The sequence below is a fragment of the Diadema antillarum genome, unplaced genomic scaffold, assembly GCF_040938485.1.
Source record: "Diadema antillarum isolate AM-2024a unplaced genomic scaffold, OU_Dant_1.0 scf00000001, whole genome shotgun sequence".
Lineage (NCBI taxonomy): Eukaryota > Metazoa > Echinodermata > Echinoidea > Diadematoida > Diadematidae > Diadema > Diadema antillarum.
The window spans coordinates 5,427,553-5,452,761 of NW_027270890.1; the positions used below are offsets into that span (position 1 = coordinate 5,427,553).

Here is a 25,209-nt window from a genome sequence, read left to right on the forward strand (position 1 = left end):
GAAGTTCAATAAGAGTGTGATATCAGAGTTCCAAATTAACGACTTGAACATGTCCATCATAAAAGACAAAGTTCAGTAAGCACAACAAAAGCATGGACTACTACTGTGACAATGGCATTCCTCATTATTCAAACATTCTTAGCAAAAGAGATTTGCAGAATAATATGTGAAATGTACAGTAGACTCTGCTGAGCAAAAATTACACAGAGACATACAACTATTCATGCAAAGGAGCAATTAAATTTCTACATTACAAACAATGAAATCCTATTTCACTGTCAAATCAGTCTACTACATTTCAGAGTCGACCTTCAGAAGACAAATTGTCATATTGTCATCCTGTAGTTCATTGTGAAATTCAATTTCTTCACCCATGTGATGTACTTGAATCTAAAAGTCATCTTCTGCTCCCAATTCATATTCTGTCATCAATTATCTACCAGACATATGATTTACTTTGTACAAATCTCTATTCGACCTGTTCATCTTCAGAATGAAGGTGGCAAGATGTTTTGCCGAGTGAGACTTTGGAAAAGCAAAATGACACAAAGGCCCGAATTCACGAAGGTGGTACAAATGAAACCATGGTTTAAACCATGGACAAAAACCATGGAGCGCCAAGTGTCGCACAGAATATTTCGTTACAAAATTGGTCATTTCGTCAACAAATAATTGTTTCGTTAATGAAATTATCATTTCGTGGACGAAATGTTCTTTTAGTTACAAAATGTTGTCATTTCGTTGCAAAATAACCATTTCATCGACGAAATGACTGATTTTGTAACGAAATATTCCATGCGACACTTGGCGCTCCATGGTTTTTGTCCATGGTTTAAACCATGGTTTTATTTGTACCACCTTCGTGAATTCGGGCCTAAAAGAACAAAAGAAGACTGCCTTCATGAGTCCTGAATCTCTGAATGTACAGGGCAGTATCAGACTTAACACACCAATGTAGACCTTGTTGCATCTCTGCAATGTGCTGGTTTCATGCATATTGGACCACTGCTGACTGGTCTGCTGGACATTGAATGCTTTAAAGGCACATAGTCCCGGTAGTGTAGATGGCGCTGTTGATGATACTGTTGATTAGCATTGATACAAAGACTGCCGAAGTTGAGCTGTCATCAAGAGTAAAGCGCGTAGATGTTGCTAGGTAACGTTGCCTTTGTTGTCTTCTCTGCGCATCACGCAGTCTGTAGTAATGCCAGGGTGCTTGCATATGTGCTTCTTATTATGACATCACATAAGAAATTTGCTGAAGCTGTCATCCCCCTCAGTCCCCCCTCCGAATCATGAGCTGAACTGTGATCGGACCACTGACTACAGCGGATCAGACCTAGCGTAGCGTAGGTCTCTATAGGAAACTTACGTCGTGCGCCCACGTACGCATTCGACTAAACCACTGGGACCATGTGCCTTTAATCTCACCATCGATTCTTGATGCTCCCACTCGCTGTCCGCTGCGCTGGACAATTTGGTCACTGGAAATAACATCTTCTCAGCAGTATGCGTGATCAGCCCTATCCATGTTCTCCTTTCTTGATCCTCCCACTTCATTCCTCTCTGAACGCATGTCATACACTCTTCAGTACAAATACAGCTCACTAAGACCACCAGAATTATATTAAATGATGTTTGGCATCTTGGATGTAGAGACTGTCCAGACAGTGTTGAGACGATAAATGTCAGTTGAGTGCCCTCTGAGAAATATGGGCACCTTTGCTACCAGAGTTTTGTCGCCATTCTCTCATTTGTGGCTTGGGGGGGAGTGTCAAATATGTACAGTGGTGGCGGAGGCAAACATCAGCAGAACTAAATGGGAGAGTAATCAGAGAATGGAAGAGAGGTATGATAGAGTTGATGATTACTCCAATTTTCATTCATAAAACTTGCTTTAATAATCTCTTGAACTATCTCTGGTTTGTCCACATGTGGAAATACAAAATCCTTTAAAGGTCTGTGCATCACTGACTGAAAGAGCACATTCATTTTATTTTTTCCCCAATAGTATAGTGAAGCCTGTTTATAAAGGCCATCCAAGAGTAAGAAAGTGGCTATCTATTAAATGTGAATTCCTCTTTAAAATGGTATGCTCTGTACGTGTTTTCTTGGTATCTCGCAAAAAGTTAAAAGTTAAAAGCCCAATTTTTATCTTTTGTACCATCCCTTTAAAGGGCAGTCCTTAGAGACAGGGTCATTTACATGTAAAAAGAAAGTGTGGGGAACAAATTGAGTGATCTCAACTGATAGTCTATCTGTACCATCCTCAAAGTTAAATGGACTGTACTAATGGACATTCTAAGAAGGGGAGGCTAGCTGGCATACCCCATATTGTCGTACAATGGCATTCTTCATGACACTTTGGCAGATGTGTGCAACAAGACAGCGACACGGGCATACATTCTCCTTTCGACAGTGCAGTGCCTTGACAAATGCTTCAGAATGTTAAAAAAAAGTGTGTTGGGAAAAGCTAAACAAAACTAAAGCTAAGCATTCTCATTGTGTTTGAGGGTCTGTACGGGATGGCAAAAAGTTCAAAGGCATGTTTGTTTCATGCACCTCAAGTCAGAATCATCACCCACTGCTTTAAAATGGTAATTTTTACAAAACCTTACTATCTACAGAACAGTGTGATCACAGCAGTTGAAAAGGTGATTTTGTTGTCTTGTTTGTACAATAACTGTAATGCTGTTTAGTGGCGGTAAAAATTGCAGTACAAGTATTCTATTTTCACAATTAAAAGACTGAAAAAAAAAACCCCAAACAATCAGAGATCTTTTTAGATATCAGCAGATACTCGTAGTATCAACGCCCACAGTCTTTTAATGATATGTACACGTTTTCCTTTCTCCTGCCATAACCCTGCCACTTCTTACAGCTTGAAAACATTTCACTACTTGAAACCCTCATTTTTCAACTTGACAAGACTAAATTTTATCATGGGTTTGGATTCTATTGTAAGAAATGTTCTGTCTACGTATGTGAAAACTTTACCAGCAAGGTATACTCGTCAAACACAGGAGCCTCGTTATAAAAAAGAGGTCAGATCGATGAATTGCAAAATTTCTGGAGGGGGGGGGGGGGGGAGCCACGATGCCCCCCCCCCCATTCTTTTTAGGGTTGAAGCATGTTCTTACCTTCCATCGGTGGCCGCACTCGTTACAGAAGACGAAGGTAGTCATGGGTTCATCAGCGCTGCGGGTTTGCATCTGTGTTTATGGCATGTCGAGTGTTTGAATGAAGGAAAGAGAGGTATGGAGAGAATGTTAGCAAATCCACAAATCATGTGGAGACATCATTCCATCTTAAATTCAGGTTTGGAGGCACCTGGTGGAGCATATTCATTTCAATTTCCAGGGCTTCAGTAATGTCTTGTTTTATGATAAGATCAAACTCCCTCAACTTGTTAACCCGTTGAGGACGGGCGGATTTTGCTACAACATGCATTTCCCATAGACACTTGCCCAAGTATACTTGTACGTGGGGCTCGTCCTCAAAGGGTTAAGGGTAATATTATTCCCGCCTTTCGACAAAGGTACACAAGTGATCTTCCATTATGATAGAAAGGAAAAATATTTGGTATTCTCTTTACATGTGTATTTCTTAATATCGTTCTACTACATGGCATAGCAATTGCTGTAGCTTTCATGATAAAGTGATGGCACATGTGTTAAACCAAACAATACATAACCTACAAAGAGATTATCTGCTTTTCCTCAAACTTTGCTGTATTCAATGCTTCTACCTGTATACTTTGTATTAGCCCCCCATTTACATTCGGGCTTAATTTCCCTATATTAAAAGTATCATTAACCACTGGGAGCAGTGACCTTAAAAAATTTTTTGAGTTATCACATGTGATGCATATGTGTAGGGCAGTTGTATCACAAACATCCTACCATACAAAAAAATTTGCAATAAAGCCTAAAATATAGGAGATGATCACTATTTTTCTTTAATACTTAACCATATCTGTAGATGGTTAAGTCTACAGACAATCTTATTGTAACTATTCTTCACATTCTGCATATTCAACAATACTTAACATTGACTATAATGATTAAATGTTTACATTCGTTGTTTACACATGTATCCCTAACGCACATGTTAGAACTATTTTGAAGTATAAATAGAGATCGGTTTCTGCTTCCTCTGCAAATGGTAAATTATACCTTTAAGGTAGGAATGAAATGTCTGATATTAGGAATTATGGGCTACAACTTTCCCCAGAATTTTCTACAAGGGGATCAAAGGGGTCTGATTGTTCTGGGGGGTGTTTAATCAACATTTGTCAGCACTGACAATTTTAGCAAAATCCTTAGTTTTGATTGGCTGAGAAACTTTGGTCACTGACTGTTACTATGGTGATGAAACACCCCCCTGGAGTGTGACTGACAGCAAAACAATCACAGCTTGCCTTCAATCCTTTTGTTGAGGTCAAACTTGAGGTCAAATACTAAACGTACCTGGTTGTATGTGCAGTTGCTCTTCTTGCACTTGCCGCACTTGAGGAGGTCGGTCTTGGTGCCTTCCGTCTGGGCCAGCTGGTGCTCGTTGATGGCCTCCTTTGTGAAGGTCTTCCTCAGCTCCTTCATCGACTCACTGGCCATCTCCTGCAGGATGTCGAGGGGAGGGGGTAGACAGACAGACAGACAGACAGACAGTGAGAGATGAGCAAAATTGAAGCTCAATGGCACAAATCACGACAGAACGTTAAAGCCGAATGCCCACTGTGCAACCTCAGCCAGCGAGCTGGTGCCCGGAAATACATGAAGGCCATGCGACACTTGGTGCCCCAAGTTCCATGGAGATACCTTAAAGCATTTGTGAAATATGGAGAAAGATGTGGAATTTCAACATTTTGACTTGACCTTTGATCTTTGACCTCATGACCCGAAACTCACTCTGGAGAATCTTTATTTGGTAGTACATGTATACACAAAGTTTCAAGAAAATACCTTCAAGCATTGCATGGATATGGGGGAAATACACGTAGTTAAATTTTGAGCATTTGATCTTGAGCATATGCCCTAACAGGCACAAACTTTGCTCACTCATGATACATGCCAAGTTTCGTAAGGATACCTCAAACAGTTTTTTAGTTACGCTGTCCACAAAATTGATTACGGACGGAAGAACAGACGGACAACTTGAAAACATAATGCCTCCAGCACCACTTCGTGGAGGAGGTATAAAAGAAAAAAAAATGGGTATATATCTAAAATCAGACAAAGTGAGAATTAAAATAGCCCCAGCAGAGTTTGACAAATTAAGAGGCAGAAATTCATATATGTGACACGCTACAACAAAAGGATCCTAAAGTCGCTGATGGTTGAGCTGAGAAAATCGAGTTTGAAGTCACATCATCAAAATTGGTCAAAACAATCGGATATCTGTTTTTGCTACAGTGTATGATGTTGTAGTCTAATGTTCTGTCTATCATCTGCTGAAATTTCGAAGCTAAATGATCAAAGGAAAGGCAAGAAATCAGCGTTTTTCTAGGCCATGATTTTCCGACTTTCAACGTAACAGAAACGTGTCCCAAGATTTGGATTTAGCGCTGCAGCTAGACTCCGCCCCTAGCAACGAGGGAGTGATGTTATTGGTCAGTGCGTGGCATCGGGATTACTGATTGGTCATGCATAGACCAATGGCGCTAAGCTTGAATGAACATCGCGGAGGTCGCTAGGAGCAAGCCTTCTATTGTCAATCGGTGAAAACTGTCTCACCTCCCCTTGATCATGATAGCGTCAGAAGGAAAACTTTGAATGCGTTTTTCTCGAAACTCGGATTTCCTCAACTACTTGACATGCGCCAATGAAATCATCTATATCTCCGCAACCGAGTACTTTTATGAGTCGTGTTATATATGAAATTAAAGGAGAAAAGTCAGGGAATAATGTCATGCCATTTTCAGAAAATTTTTCCTCCCCCGACTTTCGGATCCTTTTGTTGTAGTGGGTCACATATTATGCAATCTGCTGATGACAAATATCCGTTACATTTTTAGTTAAAATGCAGTGGAAGGTTATGAAGCTATTTGTGTGGTTTTCTACAGCAGAAGCACTAATTAAGGTCAGCCAGATATTTGCCATTTTCGTGAGGACATCCTGGATCACTATGAAATAACACCCAAGCAGGGATGCACAGAAAACAATAATACATCAAAACATCACTGCAATTAACATTTAGGAAACCTTAGAATGTCTAAGAAAAAAAGCACCCCCCTCCAAAAAAAAAAATCATGACAAGGAAACCTCCCCCCTCCCTCCCTCCCCCCCCCCCCCCCCCAAAAAAAAGAGAAAAACAGACGAGGGTGGGAGAGGGAGGGGGATTGATCAAACACTGATATGGCAACAGAGAAGTTTCATGGTAATTTGAGATCACTTTAGTGGAAGTCGAAATAGAAGCGCTAATTGAGAGCCAGACTTGACAGCCTGACTTTTTTGGCCATTTTCATGAGGATATGAGAAGTCACTTTGAAATAACATGCCGTCACAGATGCAAAAAAAAAACATCAAAACAAAACAAAACATTCTAATATATCAACATCACATTTACTTTTAACTCTGTTTGTGCCACGTTCACACGCCCAATTTATTCGTATGAATGAAATTAGCTTATTCTGCATTAAAGCCATGTTTACCATTGGGAGCAGTGATTTAAAACATGTTCCATGCTATCACAATTTGATACATATGTTTGTGCAGGTCAGTTGTGTCAGAAACATCCTACCATATAAAAATTCCGCAATAAAGCCTAAAACTTAAGAACAAACACTGCATTACTATTGTTCTCAATAAGCCATAAATATCTAGATGGTTTATTCTAAAATTTACTATTGATCACTTTAATCAGAAACGCTGAGAATTTTCACATGCCAAAAGTAAGAACATCGTTATCTCAGAAATCTGTGTTTTATCGATGTCCGCTTATATGGAATTCAATACCAGATGATATTTGTAAAATTACCTCTTTTAATGTATTCAAACGTAAACTTACGGAGAATTACATTAAAAATTATCATTCCTAAGTTCTTGACATGCTTGGCTGGCATTACATGTATTCTATCTCATGACTGTAACTCACTACTAGTAATGTAATGGTAGTGTTTCGTGTATCATGCTGTATTGCTTTTTGTTTTGTTCTTGCAACTGTATATTTGTTCATCTCGTTTTTTATAATAACATTTATGAAATAATTTACCCCAATGCATTTCTTAAATTGATTATCTGGGTCGGCCAGATTTCAAGCAAACTTTTGATTCCTCGTTGGCTGCTTCCCTTCAGCTTTATGTATTCCAAAGTTCTGTCTTTACTCTGTGTCTGTCATGATTGTTCATCAATGTCTTTCTCTGTTGTTTTTTATGCTGATCAAATAAAATTCAATTCAAATTCAATTCAATTCAATTCAATTTAACAATTCTTACCGTTGCTTATATACAGATTGTAGAGTCTGTATAGTCGGTGTTAGTGGCTAAAAGACCCATAGAATATCTGTTTGGATGACTCAATAAAGTGAAATACTAAGGCGAATTTGGCATTTCATTTCTAGTCGTATATTCTGCCATTGTTGTTGTGTTCATTTACATTTCAGCAACAGGGGGCGCTAGACCACACTGGTGGTCTACTACATTAAACTGATTAACAATTTTGTTTTTTCATTGGTTGTTTCTATTCCAAACTCACATTTTAGAACTATTTTGAAGCACTAAAGCAGCGTTTTTGGTTTCATCTGCAAATGGCAAGAGTGCCTTTAATTCTCTCCAATTTTGGCTCACCTCTGATGGCATGGTGGCAATTTTCTCTGGGCTAATGCGGCCAAGGAGTACCATCCGACGAAGTCCAGGATTCTTTGGGTCCTGGAGATTGGACACCCTGCTCCTCACACGGTTCTTATACTTCATATCCGTGTTGCAGAACTCAGTGAAGATACGTGTGCATGAGTCAAGGACCATAAAAAGTGTATCATGTCAAAATTTTTGTGTGATTGTGAGTTCCACGATTTTAATGTCTTCTTCTCAATAAATGACATCTATAGATGGGTGTTAACTGAATATTGTAAGTCTTTATCATATGCAATTCAGTTGCTTGTTTTCTTGTGAGGATAATGGTCAGTCAGTTTCAATATTAGAGGGATGATATAGTATTGCTTGAGGTGAGGATTCAGCTTTTGTCGTTTTGCAATATACAATTGTACTTAGAAACCACTCTATGACATGTTAAGGAGCACACAATTCTAAGGGAAACTGAAAATTTATTTCATAAAAAATCTGTTTTGAAATGACTTAGATACCCCAAAACAGAGTAAAGCAAAGCGATCCAAAGAAAAGTCGTGGCCTGTCGCACTGTATTAGGATCACTTAACCAGATAAAAATGATCAATCTACAGGTGTACCTAGCCATCTTCTCATCTGTATTTTCTTTTGTGCTTCATACCCATCTACTATCTTCATTTTTCATGCATGGCAATCAAGATTCACCTGAGATTGAAGAGTTGAATGTTGGAAGTATATTTCATTAAGTGCATTGAAATTAGTAATTGTATTGTATTTATTTATTTTTTATTCAAACCATGATAAAGTAAGGACAAACATCTAGATCAATACAAAAGCAGAAGGAGAAAAAAAAATGAACACAGTATAGTGCTATTTAAATAAAAATACAGGAGAACAAAGATAAAATGAAGAAAGAGAAGGAGGAGGAGGAGAAGAAGAGACAGAAGAAATATCTTCAGAAGACATACGGGATTAGTTTGATCATTTCTACTGCCATTATCTGATGGCATGCAAGTGATGGTGACTATTTAAAAGCAAAGGATATAGTCTTCTATAATTCCGGCAAGCTCATCTGGATCCTGGAGATCTTGGCTGTCCGCTTCATCTGGTACTAAATGAAACCAAAACCCACAGAGATATATGGATTGAGTGAAAGCAGCGACATATAGTAGAACACATCAGTGAAAGTTTGAGGAAAATCGGACAATCGATGCAAAAGTTATGAATTTTTAAAGTTCTGGTGTTGGAACCGCTGGATGAGAAGACTACTAGAGGTTATGACGTCATATGTGGACAACAATATAAAGAAAGTATACAGGGAATTCCACAAAAATTCATTTTTCACAAAAATTACACATTCCATCAACTTGATACTGACATATATATTTTAAAGGCAGTAATTATTCCCCCTGCTTTCTGAAAGCGGTTTACTAGTCAAGTGCTTTTTCATTATGATAGAAAAGTGAAAGCATGCTGAATTTTCTTTATGTTCGTTTCCTTTAGTAGGACAAGAGAAGACTGATTGAAATGGGTGCCACATGGCATAAAGTCAAAGGCAAAAAGTTCAAGGAGACATATTGTTGACTGTCATCGGAACTGTATTATAACCTGATTTTTGGTCAAATTTTCGATTTTGAGATTTTCAGACATTTTGATAGTGGACGTCCGCCATCCTCTCCCACATCCGACGGTTTGGATGACCGCAAACACAGAGCGAGTGGTTAACAAAACCATCATATATCAGGCACATTGACTTTGCGCATAATATACGACGGTTCAGTGACCACAAGCAATGCGCGCTCGGTAAACAGAACTGTTGTCTGTGTGAAACGACAAGACATCATGCAGCTCGCTTGCGATGTCTCGCAAAACTCCTAATATAATTTGATGAAAACATCACATGTGGGAGTAAGAATTAAAGTCTGACAAGATTATTACAAGAATAATTGAAAATGCCAGACATAAAAGTACAGCAATCATGACTGAAAAATGGGTAAACTTCTATTAAACATGTTTGCAGTACATCTTGAAATATCATTCACAAATATTCTTTTTAAAAAAAATTGCATACACAATGGTATGGATTACTGCTGAGGAAATATGCATTGCATAGCTATGTGCGTAGGTGGGAATGGCCTATACCATAAGGCAGAGTTTCTCATGTACAACTTTCTTAAAAACAAACAAACAAACAAAACAAAACAAAACAATTTGTTGTGCAGGGTTTCCAACAAGCACTTGCCTCTGGCTCGTATACTTTTTGATTTGGTGGGTGAATAAACAGGGGCAAAAATAGTGATAAACATCACTTGGAACCCATTCGAACACAGTTGAAACTTGTGTGGCTGTATGCTTACATGTACTTGCAGACTTCCAAATGATTTTGCGAGTCAGTGGTCAAATTTGCGATAGTGGAGTACTGTACAGAATGGACAAATTCGTGCACGTCACCTTCATATCGGGATCAGAGTCAATATCGAGTCAAAAGTCAGAGTGGCGAATAGCGCCTGACTTGGGAAATAAAAAAAACCTCAAGAAGTATACGGCGTATACAGCAATTGTCCTCGTTTTAGTATTACATGTGTAGCACCGTAAATAAAAAAATAACTACTGCTGATCATGCACTCATTAAAACAAAACAGTACACATTTCTGTGAGCAATACATGCAGTGTAGGTACAATGTAGTACAATTGTATGTACACTGTATTTGCATGTCTTAAATTTTTATGTACAGTCAGTAGTACTATCACATGGAAGCATCATGCATTAAAAAAATAAAAAGTACACTGTAATCTGACTGTAAGATGCTTTGAACAATGCTAACTTTTTGGTCCTGCAATATTTTTTTCATTGTCAGAATTTTTTTTTCACACTTGTTCTCAAGAATTCCTCATAACCACAAAATAATGCATCTGGCAAGCCATGATAAGCAACTTTTCAAACATAAAAAAAATTCAAATTCCTACTAGCTTATCGAACACCATTGTAGCTAGCTTCACACTCCATTTTCAACAACTTGTAGTGTGAAAACAATGCATTTATGGTTTATGTCAGCACGACCTCACTGAAATACAATGCATTTATGGTGTATGTCAGCACGACCTCACTGAAATTAAATGTTGTGACTCTTACTGCTACGTCTATCCTTTGTTCAGGTTTGAACGTGGTCCAAGGATTGCTTCATTACAGTAGTATAGATGCATTGTAATGGTTCACTCAAGATTCACTTACTAGAGACTTTGAGGGCATTGGCCAGCATTAGTTTGCATTTGTCCCGCACAACGTCGTTGGTCGGAGAAGAAAACGAGGTCGAGGAGGAGGACGAAGACTGCCTGCTCATAGACTTTGAGCTGTCGCCCTCGCCCCGGCTGGGGTCTTGCGACGACGATCCCGAGTCGCCGTTGGAGGACTTCTCCTTGGATGAAGATTTGTTGTTTGAGGGTGTACCTCCACCACCTGTTCGGCAATGACAGTATCAATGATCACATCAGTTTGTACAAGTGTACAATGTAATGCCTGTTGTGCTGCTGGTACTCGTATGGCTAATACCGTATGTCCCCCCCAAAATTACAACGGGACTCTCCACAATGATAACTTTAAAAATAGTGAATCAATCCAAATACAATTTCAGGGCATGAAACTATAACTTCTTACCCACATCTTGCAGAAAACCCAATCCGATTTGCTTCAGTGGTCAAAGAGAAATGGCGATTTTTTAAGAGCATGTCAGGAATCCCTTCCCTCCAAGTTCTGCCCATTGTGTTCACAAATTATGCTGTTCCAAAAGCATCCAAGTGCTAAGCTCAGAAGAATCAGACCCATGACATGCTTTACAATGATTCACATAAATCTCTGTGACCACTTGACCAAATTGAATGGGGTTTTCTGCAAAATATAGCTGTTACGGATGTTATATTTTAGGACCCTGAAATAGCATGTGGACAGGTTATTCATGTTGAAAGTTATCAAGCAAATATCTGATTGTATATTTTTTTTTTTTTTGGGGGGGGGCATACTGTACAGAGTTCAAGAGCTGTCTCAAACATCTATTCTGCGAACAAGAGAGAACCTCAAGTACCACATCATGTAGAATCACCAACCAGTAAAAGCACTTGGAGAGCACAGACCTCTGTCAAGCAGCCCTTTTCCACCCATGCACTCATGTTGAAAACTGCACAATTTCGCAATGAAGAAGCCTTAACGTCATCAGCTTCCAGCTGCGCGGCGCCTCACCCAAGCTGAGCATGCACTTTGAGCGTGTACACAGATTACGCGCAGCTTAACTCCCAAGTTCATTGACCAGATCTGCCAAAAGATAAAAAAATCCTTCAAAAATTCATATATAATTCCCTGATCACAATCAACCTTTTGCACTGACAAAAACATAACCTCCTTGGCAAAGGAAGTAAACTAGAAGAACCAGATTCCTGCCTGCCTGCCTGCTCTAAGCACATGTACGATACAACTGAATACTTTTTCAGCCACTTCCTTTCACATGCACACCATGTTCTACAACGCCGAGTACTGTGTGGGACATTCTGCAAATGTTATGGCAAACAGTATTTCTGCTAGGCATACAGCGCCAGACTGGGCAAAAGCTAATCAATATTGTATGTTTGATGATAGGTAATGATTATAGCAATGCACTTGCTAACATTCTCAGCCAACACACCCACCACCCCCCCCCCCCAAAAAAAAAAAAAAAAAATCTGAAGTACAATCTAAAATTGATCATGACTTTTGGTACATGTACGTGTGTAGACAACGCCAATATAGTGTGGCTGCATCTATCACAGGACGCTGCTCTCAGTTAGCAATGCTTTTCCCAGAGCAGTTGACCATTATCATAATTATAGGGAGCTTTAGATTATTGCAACGCGGACGTTCAGAGGAAAAAACCTGTTCTGTGCATGCTCAAGCTTGCTATTAAATGAAAATTAATCTCGCCTCGTCTGAGTTTTCACTACGTGTTCTGGGCCATTTTTACATCCCATCAATTCACAGCACAGAAAGTAACTTGAGACATTGATCATATCGAGGTGCCATTTTATTCTTCATACATCACGTCTTCACGTAATCTACAGCTACTTTGCAACATGACGCAGGGAGAGAAAAGAATGGCCAACACAATCGTCATCCAAACATCCGCACCACAAATCTATATATCTTACACTGTGTCTGCCACCTCACCACTTGAACATCTCTACTAGAGAAGGAAATTAGAGGTAGAATACATGTAAGTATACTTTGATGTACTTAGTAGTCTGTGCCACGGACAAATTGACAATGAATGCACGGAACTCTGGCTTATTTGTGACACTTACATGTATACATGTAGACTCAGTAGCTGAAGGAGACATGGGTGACCCAAATGAAATGATTTTCATTTGGCAACAGTCTACTCCAGTAGCCCAAGATTCTTAGGCTGTCTGTGTTCTTACACAGATTCACCGAGATAAGTGATAATGCCAGGGATTCTCAAATATTTCCTAGCCTGGCTAGCCTTTTCACTCCATGGTACAAATGTATCTCCACATTACCGGGTCTTTATGAGGTCAGCTTACTCTCCCCGTGTACTGGATTCTCCTGTTCCTATAGTGTATATGGACAACATACATCCACGGCAAAGACTATGTGCACACAGACCGCATGCAGAAGAGAGGATGCATCTCCATGGTTACCTTGTGGAGGGAGGAGTTTCTTCCAGCCCTTGATGAGAAGTTTAGCAAGGTTGATGACCTCCTCCTTGTCACTCTGCTTCCGCAGATTGTTGACTGCCATCCCAATGCGGGTTTTCTGGGGTGGGGTAGACGAAAACAAGCATAATGTCCTTCACTAATAATATCCTGTTTGCTGATTGGTTTATACAGCATCATGTGACCAAACAACATTGTTATGTCGAAGACAAGATGACTGTGATGTCATATTCATAGTGTAATGCATGGTAGTGTATATTACAACTATGTCATACGTACGTGTATTTGTGGTACATGTACAATCACTGACAGCACTACCGACATCGGTCTCACAAAACACTGTATAATCACATCTACTGTGTTAAGCAGTACAATCTTCTGTGCTGCAATATGTAAACAAAACAGAGCTTGGAGAAAATATTTGTAATTGAAGACGTCTTATCATTTCATTTTAAAAGATGTGTAATTTGCCTTAAGCTAAGATTTTAACATACAGCGGTATACATGGAAACAGTAACAATGTATTGACAACTACTTTTTCTTGAAATAAAAATTGCAATACTACTGTTCAAGACCTTAAAAGCTCAATAGCGTTGACAAAAACAACTAAAGACAGTCTTGAAATATCAACTGTCCAAATATAATATTGATTCATATTGTTTATTAAAACATGACAAAAGATTAGCAAGTGGAACCTCTATTGACAGTCTCCAAGATTAAATAATCCATTGGACAAAACTATACTTTGTACGCACATCCCCTTTGAAACTTTCAAGCTGCAATTTGTTTACAGTTTTATTATCACAACCTTATGTCCGCCAGCTGCGATATCCACACTACTTCACAACAGCAACTGCTAATTTCACATGAAAATGACACTCTGTTGGCTTCCCTTCTCCTTCAAGCAAATACATGTATGTTGATACTTGTACAACATTAAAAGGATAATCAATGATACATGCGGTAAACAAACCTGCAGTACGTCAAGTGTGATGGGAAGGGTCTTCAGCCGTTTCAACAAGTCGAGGGCATCGTCAGTCTCCTGAGTAAGTGAAAATTGAACAATTTCGTATTAAGTCAAAAGAAAACAAAATTCTACACGCGATAATAACTAATCAGTTCAAGATAAAGTGCCAACTAGACATTACTCTTCTTCACAAGCAATATTGCCCATGTCATCAATGCAAAAGAAAACTACACCTGCAATTTTATGTTTAGTATGGTCACCCACATCCGGTAGAAAATTCTACATGGTATTTAGCCGTATAGCGAAAGGCTTACAACCGTTTTCTAGATGAATGAAACTGTCCCTGTCGCATCGCGAATAGGCACCCTGTCACAAACAAAGATAATTAATGTTACTGTACATGTAGACCTTCCTTCAGTTCTAAAATCACTGAATATGCCCTCTTATTAAAAATTCTTCTCCTCCCAACTTTCACATATGATTGCAAGCCACTAAACTATACATAGCCAGTCACTTAAAAAAAAAAAAAAAAAAAAAAAAGGAGAGAGACAGGGCTGTACTAGGGTGGTGCACAACAACAAAGGCCAAAGTCAAAGTGAACACAAAGGTCAACGTGAACATGGCGATCGCGTTGAGTTATGATACTCGACATTATTTCTATCACCTCAAACTCAGTAGAGACAATCTTCATTAATTAGACTTCATTTCTATGTTATCGATATTGAGATGCACAACTCACAATTCAGTGGATCACTGAATTAGACTCTAACTCGTTAAGACTCTACACTAACGTTACAGTTATAACCTTAACTTAAGCCACCATGCTAGCCAAGTGCTTTGCTAGTACCAATGAGTACCTTACACAAAATACTACGTATGGGGCAACATTGTCGGCATGTACAAGAATTTCGCCTTACCGTGCCTTTGGCAACCATTTTATCTATTTGCTTGCCGATGGAAATAACATCTTTCTCACAAGACGACATTTCGTTTAAGTTTCTTGGGTCTCTAGATCCTTTTTTACGAACTTTCTGCAGAAAACTTCGGAGAAGTTCGCGATTTTCCTTCGAAACTCGACAAACACTCGATCCACTCAGGCGGTAGTTAGCGAGACGAAGGGGACGAACGCCTATTTTTCACGTGGGAACAGATTGCAAGCTCCGTCGACGTCTGTTTACTGGATGCGTGCATTTTGATTGTACATACACTCTGTTAAATGCGGTATGCCTATCCAACGAACTCTTCATTTCTATTTGTGCATTAACTACTCGTTGAATCAATGTATAATTGTTCGGAATTTGATTTATATTTTTTTGGTAAGATTTGTAAGATTTTATTGACTCTAACCCCTCTCGGGGTATGAGAGTACAAACATATTTACAATGAATACAAAAATATAAGTGATGATGTACGTGTGAAAATAACAAATGAAGTTGAAAAAATAGAGCTTACTTCTTCTGTCCGTTCTTTTCCGGAGAACTTTTCAAGTATACCCATACACGTAAGTTTGTTTAAGATAACATAGGCCCTAAAATACATAGGCTCTACTGGTTATAGACTGACTTCTAGTTGGCTTGGTCTTTGTAGGCCTATTTTACATGTTGGCCTGATACTTTTGACTCAGTCGGTAGGTATCTCAAAGTATTCTCAAATTCCACTCAGTATTTATATTCTAATATTTACTACAGGTACAAATAATTAAGGACCACCGCGAAATACGCTTAGTCATTGAGAGTTTCCGATTTGAAACTTCTTGGGCACATCGAGGGAATTTCAAAACTGCATTACTGGTGAGGGGCTTAGAAAATTAAATAGCACTATCCACTGAGGTACACTGCTCCGAAGTGATTACTGCTACTATAGGTGCCTATATACGGTAATAGGACCAGTACTATCATTCGAATCACTTCTGAGGCACTGCGGATACTATATGTCCAAAACCCTGAAGTATTTGCATGTATCCAAACAAAAGATAGGTGCTCGTACCCAGACCGACGTGCGATCATCCCTTGAGTTCTTCGTAGCATTGCGGAAGATTCAAACTTCGTCGATGAAAATAATTATAATGGCGCGCGCGTTTGTATGGCGAGGGTGGGGGTAGTGGGGCGGCCGGTACGGGGTGGCCGGGGGGGGGGGGGGGGGGGGGGAGGGGGGAAGGGGTCTCATACGCAGTTCTCCGACCGACATAATACTAGTATTCTTTGCTCCGACCTGTTCAACAACTCTACTAAAATAAATGTTAGGCATTCGTGCATAAATAATCTCTCTAGAAAGAACTGGAGACTTTTGTCTCCGTGCACTCTTGTGGTCAACCTATGACTATTTCCCCTCATTTTGGTTTTGTGGATTATTTTACAGGTACATTGCCTTTGTTTCTTCTTTCTTCCTTTTTATTCATCTTTTGTGATCATTTTTTTTTTAATGTCACCTGTTTCGTAAACAGCTCCTATTCTATCCATACACCCTCAATTGCTTGTTATAGTAGTAAGGATTTTCATATCCACTAAATGCCCGACGAATAATTATGTCCGATTTCCTGGGTCTCATCTAATAACGTTGTATAAAATTACGAGCATTTGTGTGCATATACATTATGATTTATACACAGATATACATAATAACATAGGAGAGTTCTACATCGGTGTATTATAACCACTTATGGAAGAAAGAGTCCAAAATATACAAACACCGCGGAAGACAAAGGCTTTGGATTAATTGTTATTTCAAAGACTGAGAAGAAAGACTGAAAATAAACAAAATGCAGATCGTAATTAGGAAGACGTACAAGTTGTAATGACCCTGAAATGAACAAAAAAGACTGAAGAACAACGCTTTAGGTGTTCAAACTGACGCACAAGATGTCAGGACGCTAAAATGAACGAAAAGGTAGATTGTCAACACTGGCGATATATGTTTATGTGTTCAACTGATCATTAGTTTCAGTCCGAGTGACTGATCGTCAGTCCGAGTGATTGGTTCTATTCGGTCGATAAATTTGATGTACGTTTTATTTTTTGTTTTGTTTTGTTTTCTGTCAAAAAAAAAATATATATATATGCGTGTACAACTTGCAACTTGTGCGTCTTCTTAGTTTCTTGAATTTTTTGTTTGTTTTTTTTTGTTCTTAGTTTCACGTTGATAAAGGTCATGGACTGAAACGTCAGTCCGAGTGATTGGTTCCATTCGGTCGATGTTGATGTACGTTTTATTTTTTTTCTGTCACAAAAAGAAATATATGATATATATATATATACATGTATATATGTTGCGTGTACTTATGATGAGTCAACATGCCTCTTCTCATATTTTCTTCGGAACCTCATAAGAAGTAGTTTATCATTGGTCATTTTATTCATTTGCATTATTACTCAATATATGAATGTTGAAGTATCATACCAATGTTGAATAAGGTAATGAGTGTGAAAATGTTTGAATACCTATATTTCCCGATGACAATATAATTTTGGTTGACTCTTTTAATTGTTTTGTTCAATTGGAATAGGAAATTACAATATAATCTTTCAAGAGGAATCGGATCCCCTGGGTTACATATATTTTTCAAGAAGAGTAATATAGAAACGTCAGGCCAATATTGTGCTTCAATAATCTTCCTGAGGAATATGATATGTGTCACGATGTGACTGAGAGTGCGAGTGTGGAATGTGTGAGATTCCTTTGTTCAGGCAAGCCATCAGGTGGGAAATAGGGACAGCAGGCGTAAACAGCATAGAAAGTTAGAATCGGGCAAGCCAGGTGGAGAGAAGTGGTTAGGGAGAAAGGACAGTGTGGAAGAAAGAGGGAGGCTCAGTGGAGTCAGGGTAGAATGGCTAATGTAGAAAGGGAGAGTTGGTAGGAGAGAATAGGTATTTAGTTAGGGGGAGATAGTTGGGATAGATAGGTTTAAAGCCAAAAGGAGGAATTAGTTGGAAAGAAAAGGGACATGTAATAAAAAGGGGAAAGCTAGTTGGAACCAGTTTAAGCACAGTAGAGGGTGGAGTTATATTAGAGGCGACAAGGAAAGTAAATTTGGAGGGAAAATCAGTTAGATCTGAACATCTGTCAGAGCAAGACATGCTCTTCTAACTCACTGGTGATAGGAGTAGAGAGGTAGCTGATCGGCCTACAACGCAGCGCTGCATTTCAGGCAGGAGAGTCATGGCACAGCAGCCCCACGCATTAGGGCAGGGCACGCGCAAGACATGCTGCAGGCACTGACAACAGCTGAAGTCTCCTCCTCACCATTACTTCAGGGTCTGAACACCAAATCAGACATCGACACCGACGAGCTGGGCTCGACGGAACCATCGTTATCTCGACGGCATAGCAAATACGCTCGGCGGAATCACCGTCAGGTAACTCAACGGCATCATATTGACGGCATCACCATTAGCTCAACGGCATCTCGGTTAGCGTGAGGGCAATTCCCGCTACCCTGACAGAATTCCCGTACCTTGGTAGTCCTCCGGTGCAAGCGGTGGCATCTCGGTCGACACGACGACAAACTCCCGCCAGCCGGACGACATCCTCGACATCGCGATTATCCAGGCAACTTCTGCATTACCGCACAGACTAGTTCACACCCCCCCCCCCCCCATTCCCGTCGGACAGTATACATTGAAACCACACGCGCGCACAGTAAAGTATTGAACCACAGGTATTTTATTCAACCCGGGTCTAGGATGTGTTTATAAGATTAGTCTAGGATGTGTTTACATGAGGAAAGGATTTATTAGCATATTATATTATCTCATTGGATTGCTCCTGAACGTTTCTATAATTTCTTTGGTGTAAATACGAACGCAATTGTAATAGGTTTTTTTTTGTGGGAAAGTATTGTAAAAATATATATATTTTTTTTGAAGTCTTGTTGGAAAAATAAATAGCATAAGAGCTGCATATTTTGTTCAGTAAACTCACGAAGTGTTGAAGTGTATTAATTACAGTGTATCTCATAGCAGAACCAGACTTATCGTCAGTCGTAGATAAATACAGATCTTAGAGCTGACATAAATGGCGACCACGAAGGGACATTTTTTCTTTCATTGATAGGTTAGGTTAGATTGAGAAACTGTTAATTATATGGATTTGGTATGTGTTCCATTGTCTTATGTTAACCAAGTTTTGCATGTTCTCACCAAGAAATAGTTACAGGGTGCACGGAGACTTCGACTGCTGCAGTGCCATTTCCAGTTTTGATACAAGCACCGTTGCCAGTACTCCTGTGCCTGCCTGATACCGCTGTGCTGCGTTGGGTGAGTTTATTGCTGGGGTTAACATAATGGATAGGGACAGGTTTATAGAACAGGGTAAAGAGTTTGGACTTAGTGGGATGGAATTAAAGGAATATGTAGACACGTGTGTGCGAGAAGCGCGAGATGAGAGAGCGGCAGCTAGAGCTGCAGAGGCGGCTTTGAAGCAATCAGAAACTGATTTGATAGCCAAACAAATTCAACTCGAGGAACTTAGGAAAGAGATAGGAACGTCCAGCAGTGCGACTCGGGTCACACACCGGCCAAGTGTTCCTCCTCTTCCAGTGTTCCAAGATGGAAAGGACGACATAGACGCGTATCTGTGTAGGTTTGAAAGACACGCTACCAGTGTAGGATGGGAGCAGTCAGATTGGGGGATAGCTATATCAGCCCTGTTGACAGGTAAAGCTCTGAGTATTGTGTCTCGACTTACGGCATCAGAATCTATGTAGTATGAGGCTGTCAAGAAGGCGTTACTCAAGGGATACGACCTCACTGAAGAAGGGTACAGGTTGAAATTTAGGAATGCAAAGATACATCATGGGGAAACGTACAGTCAATTTGCCGATAGAATCGAGAAATATTTGGATCGATGGGTTGAACTTAGCCCATATAGTGATGGTGCTGTTGGATTAAAGAATCTCTTTCTGCAGGAACAGATTCTAGAGACATGCAGTAAAGATTTACTGATGTTTCTACGAGAGCGGGGACCGCAAAAGCTTCCAGAGTTGTTGTGTCTGGCGGAACAGTACCGGGAGGCGCATGCAGACCCGAGACTCCGACGCATGAAAGAGAAACGTCCAAATGGAGCCCAGCCGTCGGATAGTAGCAGTCCAAAAGGAGATGCACCTGTGAAAGGCAAAGCACCCAGCGAGGGAAATGCTGCACCAGGGAAGGTGTGCTTCAACTGTGGGAAAGCCGGACATTTCTCCAGGGACTGCAGAGCAAGACGAGTGCGGTCAGAGAAGGCTGCATCCCTCGAAGACTCACCGAGAGGAGACCCACCTAAGGAGGCAGGTGGGGAGTCACCGTCAACTAGAAAGGGGAGTTCGCAAACTCACCAGGACCAAGGTGCGATGTGCATTGTGGTACATAGGTCGCCGGTTGTTGAGCGAAATCTCACCAAAGACGGAAGCGAAGTGAAATTGGCCTGTGGAGGTACACTACCTGTGCTCTCTGCGGTCGCTTGTGGTACCAGTGAAGGGAGGATGCCAGTCTGCAAGGGCAGGGTCAATGGCAAGCGAGTGGACGTGCTGCGAGACACGGGATGTTCGACTGTGGTAGTGAGACAGGGCCTTGTGAAAGATGAGCAACTCACCTCAGAGGAATTAGAGGACGTGTGTTCTTATTGACGGGACTGTCAAGAGCTTCCAAGTAGCCCGCGTAGAGCTTGATACGCCCTACTTCAGAGGACAGGTGGAGGCACGTATGCATGACCAGGCCTGTGTATGACGTCATCCTCGGAAACATACCGGGTGTGAAGGAGCCAACCAATCCCGACCAATCGTGGACACCTCCAGAGCTTCAGGCACACGCAGTGGAGACAAGAGGACAGAAGGAGCTAGCAAGGAGAACTCAGCCACCACTTATCGTACCCAAACCAGTGGAGGATGTGGTTAGTGTGGACGACCATATCAAGGCGCAGGCTGACGATACTTCATTAGCCCCCATGAAGAGATTAGCAGAGACGGGAGAGGTCAAGGCGAGACGCCACGGTAGTTCTTCGCGTCTACTGTATAAGAAGGGAGTGCTCTATCGAGAGTATGTCGAGGCAACGCCAGGGTCTGGCACTGTGCTGCAAGTAGTTGTGCCGGGTAAGCTTCGTGATAGAGTTTTGAAACTGGCTCATGAGTCGATTCTAGGAGGTCACTTAGGGGCAAAGAAAACAAGTGAGAAGATTCAGACTCATTTCTTCTGGCCAGGGATGCACGCAGACGTAGTGCGCTACTGTAGGTCGTGTGAGGTATGTCAGCGGACAACACCAAAAGGGAAGGTCACAAAAGTACCACTCGGATCTACACCACTGATTGATGAACCATTTCGGCGTGTGGCTATGGATCTGGTAGGACCAATCGAGCCAGCAACTAGTCATGGACATCGTTTCATTCTGACAGTTGTCGACTACGCAACTAGATACCCAGAGACCATACCATTGCGGCGGATTGACACTCAAACCATTGCAGAAGCACTGATGGATACCAAGAGAAGTGCTGACTGACAGGGGTAGCCAATTTACCTCGGAGATGATGAAGGAGATCTCGCGACTCCTGTCTATTCGCCAGTTTACGACGACACCCTACCACCCTGCCTGTAACGGGTTAGTTGAACGTTTTAACGGCACACTCAAGTCAATGCTCCGCAAGATGTGTGAGGAGAGACCGAAAGATTGGGACAGGTACCTCAATCCCCTTCTGTTTGCGTATAGAGAGGCAGTGCAAGAGAGTACGGGATTCTCTCCCTTCGAGCTCCTCTATGGACGGGTGGTTAGAGGTCCACTAACCATTCTCAAGGAGCTATGGACAAGTGATGTTGAGGAGCCAGAAACGAAGACGACCTACCAATATGTGCTGGACCTAAAAGACCGACTAGAGGCAACTTGCAACCTAGCTCAGCAGAACCTATCGAGAGCAGCAGAGAAGTATCGGAGACAGTACAACAAGAAAGCCAAGGCCAGGAAGTTTGAAATTGACGACGAAGTACTGCTCCTCCTTCCCACTGATGGCAACAAATTGCTCATGCAGTGGAAAGGGCCTTTCAAAGTGGTTGGAAAGGTAGGTCAGATGGACTACAAGATTGATGTAGGGGGCAAGGTAAAAACCTTCCATGCAAACCTCCTGAAGCAGTTCTTCAGACGGCAGGAACGTGCAGGAGTCCTAGACATTGCCTGCACGCCAGTAGTTGATGACAGCATGGATGAGAGTGAAGATGAGGAGGAGGACAGAGTCAGCTCAGTACCAAACGGCGAGCTGGTACACCTCCCACCTCTCACCTCATCAGAAACGGTTCGAGACGTACAGATAGGACCAGAGCTGGATGACGATCAACTTCAGTTTCTTTATCACTGCAGTCAAAGGTAGTGAAAATGTCGGCGCAGACTATCTGAGTCGACTACCCGAGTCATGAATTATTCTGCAGATAGGTAGGATGTTGTATATATTTCAGGTATCAACAATTTGGTATGCAAGTGTCACACTGTTGTCATTCTCACTGAGTAATAGCTCATGAGTGATGATTTAGTAGCTGTAGGATATGCTGTCTAGATGTGTGTTTGTTGAGAAGTGTTCAGAAGTGTCATATCACCGAAAAGTTCTTAGAAAATTAGATATGACTAATTTCTTGAAGTAGGGGGTGATATGTCACGATGTGACTGAGAGTGCGAGTGTGGAATGTGTGAGATTCCTTTGTTCAGGCAAGCCATCAGGTGGGAAATAGGGACAGCAGGCGTAAACAGCATAGAAAGTTAGAATCGGGCAAGCCAGGTGGAGAGAAGTGGTTAGGGAGAAAGGACAGTGTGGAAGAAAGAGGGAGGCTCAGTGGAGTCAGGGTAGAATGGCTAATGTAGAAAGGGAGAGTTGGTAGGAGAGAATAGGTATTTAGTTAGGGGGAGATAGTTGGGATAGATAGGTTTAAAGCCAAAAGGAGGAATTAGTTGGAAAGAAAAGGGACATGTAATAAAAAGGGGAAAGCTAGTTGGAACCAGTTTAAGCACAGTAGAGGGTGGAGTTATATTAGAGGCGACAAGGAAAGTAAATTTGGAGGGAAAATCAGTTGGATCTGAACATCTGTCAGAGCAAGACATGCTCTTCTAACTCACTGGTGATAGGAGTAGAGAGGTAGCTGATCGGCCTACAACGCAGCGCTGCATTTCAGGCAGGAGAGTCATGGCACAGCAGCCCCACGCATTAGGGCAGGGCACGCGCAAGACATGCTGCAGGCACTGACAACAGCTGAAGTCTCCTCCTCACCATTACTTCAGGGTCTGAACACCAAATCAGACATCGACACCGACGAGCTGGGCTCGACGGAACCATCGTTATCTCGACGGCATAGCAAATACGCTCGGCGGAATCACCGTCAGGTAACTCAACGGCATCATATTGACGGCATCACCATTAGCTCAACGGCATCTCGGTTAGCGTGAGGGCAATTCCCGCTACCCTGACAGAATTCCCGTACCTTGGTAGTCCTCCGGTGCAAGCGGTGGCATCTCGGTCGACACGACGACAACTCCCGCCAGCCGGACGACATCCTCGATATCGCGATTATCCAGGCAACTTCTGCATTACCGCACAGACTAGTTCACACCCCCCCCCCCCCCCCCCCCCCCCATTCCCGTCGGACAGTATACATTGAAACCACACGCGCGCACAGTAAAGTATTGAACCACAGGTATTTTATTCAACCCGGGTCTAGGATGTGTTTATAAGATTAGTCTAGGATGTGTTTACATGAGGAAAGGATTTATTAGCATATTATATTATCTCATTGGATTGCTCCTGAACGTTTCTATAATTTCTTTGGTGTAAATACGAACGCAATTGTAATAGGTTTTTTTTTGTGGGAAAGTATTGTAAAAATATATATTTTTTTTTTTGAAGTCTTGTTGGAAAAATAAATAGCATAAGAGCTGCATTTTTTGTTCAGTAAACTCACGAAGTGTTGAAGTGTATTAATTACAGTGTATCTCATAGCAGAACCAGACTTATCGTCAGTCGTAGATAAATACAGATCTTAGAGCTGACAATATGTAACTCTGAATCCAGCTTTAGAGGGACACCGTGTAAACCAGCACTGTCTGGCATAAAGCGTGCTATGCTATGAATGGGATACTTTCTTTTCGTTTTTTCCCCCTTGTATATCGGGTACTTTATTTTCCATAAAACTTTCCACGTTTTCAATTTCCCATTAGTAGCTGTATATTTTGTGGATAATGGATAATAGTAAAACATGGAAAATGATCCAAAGTTTGTTTGACAAAATTCAGTTTTAAGTGGATGACATAAAGCGTTTGTTCGCAAAAACCGATAAGTACATATTTGCCAAATGAAGATATTTGCGATTAAAGGCCAAGAAAAATAAAGAGAAAAATAAGAAAATTTTGGCTTCTTTTGATCATAACTTCCAAAATGTACCTTTATATGTAGTGACCAATAATCATATCATTAAAAGGTATTATTTTGTACTTTATGACAGAGACCGTACACTTCAAAATCTTCAAAAATGGACCTATCGGTTTTTGCGAACAAACTCTTCACATAATACCCCACCCCAAATAAAACAAAGCGATCCCATCAGATAGCGTGGGAAGCAATTTTTTATCAGGATTGCTTTGTTTTGGACACCTCAGCTACATATTTCAAAATCAATTTTCATCAAAAATCTTTGGAATCCTCTTAGATTTGTATGCTCTTTTATATTTTACAAGAGGCCTCTCATTATCTTAAAAAAAAAAAAAAAAACATCAAACGACGTTGGACACCAGAAGCCCTATCTCAACCGAAACTGTACGACGCCTG

General features: G+C 40.9%; 1 protein-coding gene across 1 annotated transcript; it reads right to left on the reverse strand.

The window, feature by feature from the left end:
• Positions 1-867: 867 nt before the first annotated feature.
• Positions 868-15,532, reverse strand: LOC139718965 (transcription elongation factor S-II-like). Its single transcript, XM_071630436.1, has 9 exons — positions 15,362-15,532; positions 14,451-14,519; positions 13,463-13,577; positions 11,013-11,237; positions 8,828-8,891; positions 7,784-7,940; positions 4,470-4,616; positions 3,141-3,212; positions 868-1,815 (listed from the first exon to the last, which is right to left on the reverse strand). Exons 1-9 carry the CDS (start codon positions 15,428-15,430, stop codon positions 1,807-1,809), a joined length of 927 nt encoding a protein of 308 aa, XP_071486537.1. The 5' UTR covers positions 15,431-15,532; the 3' UTR covers positions 868-1,806.
• Between the last annotated feature and the right edge of the window lie 9,677 nt (positions 15,533-25,209).

What these genes read in the sequence shown, in the direction of transcription:
- LOC139718965 (XM_071630436.1), bottom strand. Translation starts at nt 15,430, where the DNA reads ATGTCGTCTTGTGAGAAAGATGTTATTTCCATCGGCAAGCAAATAGAT. An exon ending in TCACACTTGACGTACTGCAG is followed by an intron (nt 13,578 to 14,450) that starts GTTTGTTTACCG and finishes ACCCCACCCCAG; the next exon opens with AAAACCCGCATTGGGATGGC. An exon ending in GAAACTCCTCCCTCCACAAG is followed by an intron (nt 11,238 to 13,462) that starts GTAACCATGGAG and finishes ATTGCCGAACAG; the next exon opens with GTGGTGGAGGTACACCCTCA.